The 9,709-nt window shown below is 37.4% G+C and overlaps 1 protein-coding gene across 1 annotated transcript in view; it reads left to right on the forward strand.

Moving 5' to 3' along the window:
- LOC113225579 (dopamine N-acetyltransferase-like) overlaps positions 1-9,709 on the forward strand; it is a 41,893-nt gene that overhangs the window by 20,958 nt on the left and 11,226 nt on the right. The window contains exons 2-4 of the mRNA XM_026457907.1: positions 2,752-2,873; positions 4,386-4,566; positions 8,648-8,853. Of these exons, the coding sequence (XP_026313692.1) occupies positions 2,752-2,873; positions 4,386-4,566; positions 8,648-8,853 (509 nt within the window). The remainder of the gene's footprint in view (positions 1-2,751; positions 2,874-4,385; positions 4,567-8,647; positions 8,854-9,709) is intronic.

Below are 9,709 nucleotides of genomic sequence, written 5' to 3' on the forward strand. Positions count from 1 at the left end.
AATAGAGAAGTGAAAGGATATGAAGATCTCTACGCCGATGGATGGGCAGCCATTTAATTTGTGCGCGAAATTGGGAGACATGGTCAAATTTACGTAGTCCGAAGATGAACCTAACACACATATTTTGGAGCCGTTCCAATTTATTGAGCAGAGTCACTGACAAATCTGGGTAGCAAACATCTGCATAGTCCAGTATCGGGTGGAGAATGCTCTAGGCCAGAGTAATTTTGGGTTTAGTCGGCAAAAAGTTTTTAAGCCTTCTCAAAGAGAAATGCGCATTAAACACCTTCCTGCTCAGCAACTTGCGGCTTCCAAGTCAGACATTTATCAAAAATTACCCAAATTCCCGACTGTATCCAAATAAGGAATACAGACACCATCGAAAACCACAGGGGGTAAGGAGTCTAGATTTAAACGAGAATTGAACCAAGTGCTACCTATAATAATCGATTGTGTTTTGGATGGCTTACCTTTAAGTCCAAAGGACTGACTCCATTGACGAATGGATTCAAGGTCCACATAAATCTGGAGGTCATCAGCATGAAGATGAAAAGAAGAAGTGAGGGATTGTGTGATAGAGTTAATAAACAAAGAAAATAAGAGAGGAGAGAGGACGCCACCCTGCTGGACTCCGGCGGAAATATCGCACCACGTAGATAAAGAACTCTCTTTACGTCCACAGAGGTAGCTTCGAAACCAATCAACAACTGCTGGAGATATGTTAAGAGTACGCAATGCCTCCAATAATAGGTCAAAGTCAACACCATTGAAGGCATTACTGAAGTCAAAGAGTGTCAGCACAGCCAATTGTTGATTTTCCATACCCAAACGGATGTCATCAGTGATTTTCGAAACCAGACTGGAGAGGATTGAAAAGGTTGTTCTTGTTTAAGAAATTAGTCAACTGACAGTGAACAAGCTTTTCTAGGACTTTCGACAGGAAAGGAAGAATTGAAATAGGACGATAGTCTGAAGGGAAGCTTGGTTTGGTTTTTTTCGGTAGTGGAATGACATAAGCGTCTTTCCAGGCAAAGGGGAAAACACAGGTAGAGACAGATTTATTAAGGATATATTGATCGACTTTAATTAAACGTTTGCAAGTCGATAATGACTTTTCGATAGATTATGGTCCAACACTAAAGCCAATTTTTGTATAAGCATGTAAAAGATGCACATCTCCGATTTACTCCAACGAAATGTTAACAAGAATTGATTAACTGATTTATTCGGATAATTACTAACCGACAACGAAAGCTATCAATAGGGTTTCCCTTTTAAGTGTTTGTAGAACGCAAAAAACAATAAATTAATATTGGCATGATATCTTAACACCACACCAAATAATAGCCCTTAAAGAATGGCAAAAACTTTTGTTTAAGCTCGTCACCTTGAGGCATAAGTGGGCAAGTCTCACGTGCCTGTAATTTCACCAGCACCCAAAACCGGAACACAGTAATGCTGACATTATTGCTTGGCGGCTGAAATAGGTAAGGTAGTACTACCCTGGACGAACTCTTTCACAAGGGCTCTACTGCTACTACCTGTACCTGTTACAAACAAAAAAGCGCATTACAAGTAGTTAAACCTTATTCGAAAGGACATCCAAATGATAGGGCCAAGTAATCGACTCGGACAATAAAAAAACAATAAAAAAATCAAACATTCGTAAGGGAAACCATATCGTTGGGGTAGACATTTAATATCGATATGGAACTATCGATAGAGTTAATCAAATGAAGGAGTTTTCCGGTCCTTGCCTGTTGTACGTTAGCTAATTCTAATATATTTACATTAAAGTTAGTTATATTAATATAATTTTATATGTTATTTAAGAATAGTTCACGTAATTCATTCATTCAAGAAGGCCTAATGGACTTAAACGTCATTGGTTATTTAAATAAAGAATAAAGAAATGAGGTGGCTGTAAAAGATTTTCTTTTTTTTTTAATTAAAAATATCTTAATTTTCGCCTGTACTTTTTTGTGTACGTTTTTTGTTGGAAAGGGGGTACCTCAGTAGTGATCCCATTAAATTTTTATGAATATATTTTACCTCTAAGAGTGGAAAATTAGGGGATGCATCCGGTTTATTGATTTCAACCACGTTCCGTTAAAAGATTTCAATAAAACCTGGAAAATAGATGTAATTCCACATACTTTTGAGGTCAGTTTTTTAAAATAAAAATGTTATAATTAAAATAAGAATATATTGGCAGTGTTATAGAATATTTTTATAACACCCCATATAATGTGAATCTTCAGCCAACAATTGTTTAAACACCGCACCAAATATTACGTATTGTCACGTACTTCTCACGTGGTTTCTTCAATAACCTATACAGAATAGGTTTTCCGTGTTTCAGTTACGGGTAGTTGTTATTCTCGCGTAGTTGTACGTAATCAGTGTTCTAAAATATAATCAAGTTTTTTACCGACTTTAAAAAAGAGGAGGTCTCAATTCGACTGTATTTTTCTGTGTACCTACGTTACTTATTTATTTATTTATTTATTTAAGAAAATCAACGCAATTACTCCGAAGTTTGTAAACCAATGATTCACAATGGATCACTATTGAGATACGCTCTTGCTAAACACAAGCATTCACACAAAAAATACTGCCTCCTTTTTTTTGAAGTCGGTTAAAAATAATTTTATTTCTAATGTATATCAATCGCGAAAAACTGAGAATCCGATAATAAAATACAGCTTGAATGTAGCAGCAAATGCTTCCAATGCTATTTTTACCCCTCAGCTGGGCGACGAGCTGGGAGCGCGCTTAGCAGCACTTCAGATCTGCGCTATGCCACCCACTGCTTACACCGTTCGCACATTGACTACTGATGATAAAGAGAGCGTACTTCAGTTCCTAAGGAGGTGAGTCATTGGTGTCTACGCCAGCACATCAAGGCGATTTTCGAACAAAAATATGTAGTCTGATGTGCCGTTGTCCGTACATTAGGGATATCTGTGTATTTGTCAAAACTTATCCTCAATATTTCAAAACACGTGGTGAAATTAACCAAAGGCAGCAAAAATTATGAATCTTTTGTATCAACCTTGTTGCCATATACTATTTTATGAGGAAAACTGCTTCAACAGGTGTATAATTATTTTCAACAATTTGCCAAATGAAAATAAATTGTTGCAAGGACACACTTTTAAATTAAAATTGACAAAATGGCTTTTGACACATTGCTTCTATAGTAATAAAGAATACTAAGAATTTTCAAAAACAAATTTTACATCAATTTGAAGTGTAATTAACAGTAGAAACTGAACATGAAATTAACGTTTGTACATCTGCTTTTTCTACGTTTGTACCTACCTAATTTTATTTAAGACCTTTATCATTACTGTATTCTGGCAAATAAATGTATTCTATTCTATTCTTTTCTGTTCTATTCAAAAACACTTTGAGGCATCTTAACAGCCATAGTCAAAGCACGAAAATAATATATAGTATCTGTATAATGTAATGTGTAATCTAGTTGGCACGAAAATATACATTTATCAGCAAGTCATGCTCGTATTTTTATATTTACATACGTATGTTACAATAGTAAACCATAAAATCCAAATAAAAAATTGTAACCAAATTACACTTAAAATCGTCACATCGAGTTTATTAACTCTACTACTCATTCATAAGGCATAGGTTAAAACAGCTTTTTTGCCGTTTGCACCACCTGTGACAAAGTTATGAAAGTTTCTTCACCACTCATCAACTTTTTTTATGATAGCAAGTGCCGGGACGAACAAACCGTGCGCCTGCAGGTAAACGACACACCTATCTATAACAGTTGCAGTGCTACTCAGAGCTTTAAATCGCAAATATCTAATGATCAAAAATCAGTGTTGAAACTGCGCCTGTCACCCTGAGACATAAGTTGACAAGTCCGTTTATTCGATTTTGCATCCGGTTCTGTAGATTTCCACTTTTATTAGCTTACTTCTTGGTACCCGCGAATTTATCTACATGGAAGAAGTACTTCGAGTAGCCTACTGTATCATACAAATTTTTGTAGTTTTATTGGTTCTCCATACAAACTTTCATATTCCCTATTTCACCCTGTTTAAGATTTATTTTTGTGAAAAAAGCAGCCTGAGACCTTCTTCTAGATCTCATCTATCTCTTTACTAAAATTCTTTTTCTTTCTTTCGTTTAATTGTGAAAACGTAACAGACAGAGTCACTTTCGCATTTATAATATTAGTTCGGATTATCATCCACCACCAGATGTACATAATTCGGTTTCAAAGATTTAAGATGCGAGATGCGGGATCACAAGAGAAAATTTATTGAAAAGCTTTCTTTAAAATGCAGTTATTATTATTGCAATGGCTGTAAATATTTTACATAAACATAAAATACGCTTTCCTTTCCCAGGTTCTTTTTCATAGATGAACCCATGAATAAAGCAGTGCAGCTGCTGGAAACTCCAGACTCGCGTTGCCTGGAGCTGGAAGAGTATGCTACCTGCAGCTTGGAAGATGGCGTGTCGGTCGCGGCTGTTGATGATCATGGAGAATTTGTGGGCCTTGTCATTAACGGAATTGCTAAAAGAGAGGTCTGTACAGATTAAGTATTTATACAAATTCTGCTGTGTCGAGAACATAATGGCGTTTAATCCATCGAAACACTCTTCTCACTGTGTTTCTTAAAATAATAAACCTGGTTTTATATACACGTTTGTAACAACCGACAACCAAAGAAATACCAACTTTACATGAATATAATTGTAACTTTTTTATATAAAAAAACGACCTCAACAACCAAAAGTTCGTGGAATTACATCTATTTGCCAAGTTTTATTGGGATCGGTTACCGGAAAGTGATCCGATTCATCCCCTAGTTTGCCACCCTTAGAGATGGAATATTTTCTTCAAATTTAAACGAGACCAATGCTAAGGTAATCTCTTTCCAACAAAAAAAGAATCATCAAAATCAGTTCACAAATTTTATCTTGTTACGCGATAACTCTATATACGTATATATAGACTCGGAATTAGTAGAGGCGAAGCTGCAGAGCCTTGAACACCACCGTAGAGTTGCCAGCTTATCGATATTGTACAGGATATATCACGGAGAGCGTGTGATGGAATTGCTTAACTTGATTCTGCCTTCCCCTTTCCATCATCGGGAGACTAGACGTGGGCTGGGATTCCACCCCTCTGTTGTGGATATTCCTAGGATTCGCACGAAGCGTTTCGCTTCCACATTTGTATGGCGAGAGGCTAGAGGGTGGAATTCCCTGCCTGCAGACTAGTTCCCCGAACGCTACAACTTGGACCTTTTCAAGGCGAGAGTGAAGAGGCATTATTTAGGTGTGCATGCTACTTCCTCGACCTCATCGCCACTTTCTATTAGGTGAGATGGGGGTCAAATGCGCATTAATTTTTTTTATAAAAAAATGTTATTTCGTAACATACATACAAAAATAATACAATCGAATAGAGAACCTCCTCCTTTTTTTGAAGTCGGTTAAAAATACAAAAGGTACCTGAGAATGTTTTAGAGGGTTCGTCTGTTTTTGTTACGTCTGATAATATTTTTGTACTGCACGTCGAGGACGGTGCACATTTGCACTAACATCGGAAAACACATGGAAAGTGCCCACTGGACCAACGTCACGTACTATGGCCTTATAGGAGACCCATGTCCAGCAGTGGGACGTATAATAGATTGATGATAGGTGCAGAACAGACAGTAGTCTGAGTATAATTAGTAGTATTTGTTATTTATGACGTGGAAAATTAACTTCAAATTCCCGTTAAGTTCAAATGATTCAAGTTCAAAAAGTAATTTCAGTACATCATACTCGTATCTCACCTAAAGTTAACCAGTCAACGCAGTATGGTGCATGCCGTCACAGAAATCCAAATATATGGCCACTTATTCAGATTTCTGTGATGCCGTCGATACAATAAAAAGAAGAACGAGTCAAAGATTCAATTATAAAAATCACGAACTAGAACATTGTTCATTTAGCACTTTTATTAGCGCAATGTGAATTATTGTGCGTCGGCGCATTGCCAGCGCAAAACTTCCGCGCACTGCGCAGGTGTTGATTCTCGTTTTGGATTTCAATTAGCCGATAGCGAAATAATTAGCTCGGCCAACAAAGAGCTTGGAACGCGTGTACTGAATAAATAAATGATTATTTTGAAATCGATCGTATGAATTTATATAGATGACGATCATAATCTACTTCACACGTTACAAAATAAGAAGGAGAACTGTCAATTTGAACCTAGTGCAAATCGTGTAAAGTACAATTTTGTACAAATAACTTACAGATATGTCCATCAGTTACCACTAAAATCTATCGTAATGAAAGTTATTGAAAATAATTATGTCTCGAGTTCTTAGGTTTTCGCGATTGTTACACATAGGAAATGAAACTATTTTTCCGGATTGAAATCGCGTATATTTTTGAAGTCGCTTAAAAATAGAGATACTAGTTACATCGAAACAGATTATTTATTTAAACATTTTTTTTTATAAAATCAAGTGGCAGGATGAATTAGTCGTGCGCCTGGTGGTAAACGACACGTCTACCCATAACAGTTGCAGTGCCACTTAGAGCTTTAAATTGCAAAGATCTTAGTTGCACTACTACTGCGCTCGTCACCCTGACACATAAAGTTGATGTCCCATGCGCCAGCAATTTTACCAGCACCCCTTCAAAACCGAAACGCAGTAATGCTCACATATCGGCTTGGCGACAGAAAAATGTACGGTTGTAATATCCCAAAACATATTTCTTATTGATAAATATTTCGTGTAGCTCACAAGTCAATACAAAATTTGAGCAATCAAAATAGAAAGTAATATATAAGCCCATTGTAACTTCAATTTTCGATAATAACCCGTAATATCTGTAGTACAGTTTGAAGAGGGTTTATCTTTTCAATTTCCCTTAGGCGATGTCTTTGACGGAAAATCAATAAACCCCCAATAAAGGAGATAAAAGTTTCTTTGAGGAGAAATACGATGACAAGGTTACTGCGCGGCCCTGAACAGGAATTTATCTTCCTTGAAAACTAAGGGGAAAAAAAAATATATCTAATTCATAAAACTGTAAGTAGGTATCAACTTATACTGGTGTTCCAAACATATGCGGTGGATTGAGAAGTTCACATTCTGTTATGATTTATGATAACAATGTGTGATCTTAAAGGCAGCCGAGAGTAAGCTATCTGCAGGATTCCTCGAAACAAAATTAATCAATGGACGATATGAATCAGCTCAAGGCTTCAGGACCGAAGGTTCACGCTCTATCGCGCGATTCGCATGACTGCCTTCAGCGCGGTAATGGCATAAAAGAAGAAAAAACAAATCAGACATTAGATAGGCTAATTATCGACGACTAGCCTATTTACCGTGATTTTGTTCCAATGAGGTACATCATCGTCAACCCGTCATACCGACGACGCTGATGTACCTGTCGCGACTTCATTACGCCCCGATATCTCAGGAGATGTGGAGTACATCAGGCTAAGGATCGAGCGGTTGGAGTCCCGCCACAACGTGAATTTTAATTCGTTTGTGGTGAGAGTATCGCCTGAACATCTGTCGACCTTCATGACGGAGGAGTTTTGGCCGAAGGGTGTTGTATATCGGCGATTCCGCGGCCGGTTACCTGATACCAGATTGCAACACACGTCGCTGACAAAGAGCAATTCGTGTAGATTAGTTATTTCGTTTGTTATATTGTTATATTATATTGTATGTATGTCAGTCGTTAAGGTATATGTTATATGGGTCATGTAGCCTGAATTACATGACTAAATAAATAGATAAAATTTAAAGGAGATCATAGAGATTTAGGTTGTACTGGCCCAAAACAATATGTGGCCATCTCACGTTTGCCAAGGATTATGAAATGTCTTTGACGTGTCATCACGATGTTTTTATTCACCGTTAGCTGGAGGTGTTTCTACTTAACATTCCCAAATGTACAAGATAAATAATATAAATATCTTGCACAAAAATACATGCGCATAATACTTAATACAATTCAGCTCTGTCAAAAGACTCAAAAATCCCCAAAAAGACTCCATGTGTGCTCTTTTAGCTAAGAGTTAGGCTCAATTTATATTGCTGCGGAACAGAATGGAAGCGAATTTTTGTAACGATATTGTATGTAGTATAATGAACTTTATGGTCAATTGTGTAACGTACAAACTAGATACAAACCAAAAATCACTTCGCGTGTCTTCGGCGGAATTCTAGCGAATGCTCGAGGATGCTCGCACATTCGCGAGAGTTTCGCAGCTGACGTCCGAGGCGCCTGGCGAATCCGTGGGAAGTGGCCCAAAGGCAGACGCAGTGTGTCGGCAAATGTCGACGAAATACTATAGCTTCAAGGCGCAGTAGCGAGAAAGTCCGCAAATTCGGGAGAATGCTCGAGCTTTTAGCGGACTTTCTTTCGGAATCCAGCGATGCGATATTGACGCTTCCATTCCATTCCGTTCCGCCGCAATGTAAATTCAGCCTTAACCAGCTTTGTTACGGTGGTTTGTTTTAAGGGCTATCGTGTGTTCATGTGAGCTTCAAATCTGTTTAGCAAATCATTAATTTAATTTTCCAGAGATTTAACACTTTCTAATTCTTTACTAATAATTTTTTTTTGTCTTTACCAACAGGAAGTAGACTACACAGACAAATCAGAAGACTGCCCGCACCCTAAGTTTCGTCGCATCCTCAAAGTGCTGGGGCACCTGGACCGGGAAGTAAGAATATGGGACAAACTGCCGAAGACCTGCAATCGAGTTGTGGAAATTAGAATCGCGTCCACTCATGACGCATGGAGAGGCCGAGGACTGATGCGTGTGCTTTGTGAGGAAACTGAGTAAGTATCTTGTTATTATCAAAATAACCATATGAGCAAAATGACAATTGCCAACATCATTTTGATTAAGCACTAATTTTTTTTTAGACAGACAGACAAACGCGTACCGTCGTCATTCAGGGCAGGGAAGATTGTGGCCAAGCGTGTGTCTATCATACATACATATATGAGAATCTGTGATTTAAAGCTCTGAGTGGCACTGCAATAATTGTAACAGGCGTGTCGCTTACCATCTGACGCACGGCTTGTCTGCCCCGCCACTCGGTATCATAAAAAAAATTACTAGATATAATAATCACTCAATCGCTTTACAAATTATTTAACAATGTAAAGAAGTAATTATCACAGAATAATTTGCAGGTACATGTAAAACAAGAATAACAAAAGTTATTCTTAAAAGTTATTCGCGTTACAAAAGTTACCAGTTGTATTTTGTTCATGTTCTAAACAATAAAATAATCACCGTGCAAGAAATGACAACTGTGTCGTACTTAAAATTTAATTCAATTCGTTACCAACATAACGATAAAATTTTTATTTAAAAGAAAACCGACGTCAAAAGTTTACTTATCCGTTTTATTTTCATTGGAAGCACATTGTATGTGCCAAGTTCTATTGAAATCGAGTAACGGAACGAGGCTGAAATTCAATGAATCAGGTTCGTAAAATAAAGAATCATCGACTTCGGTTCACAAATGTCGGAGTAATCGCATAACATACACAACACTCTACTATTTGTTATAACACGAGTAAGCGAAGGGTGCTAAGATTGAGTTGTGGTTCAAAAATTGAATCCTGAGCGTAGCGATGGTTTCAAAGCACGAGACGCAAAACAACTTTGCTGCCGAGCGAAACA

The sequence above is a fragment of the Hyposmocoma kahamanoa genome, unplaced genomic scaffold, assembly GCF_003589595.1.
Source record: "Hyposmocoma kahamanoa isolate Upper Pololo Valley unplaced genomic scaffold, ASM358959v1 168, whole genome shotgun sequence".
In the NCBI taxonomy this organism is placed as follows: domain Eukaryota; kingdom Metazoa; phylum Arthropoda; class Insecta; order Lepidoptera; family Cosmopterigidae; genus Hyposmocoma; species Hyposmocoma kahamanoa.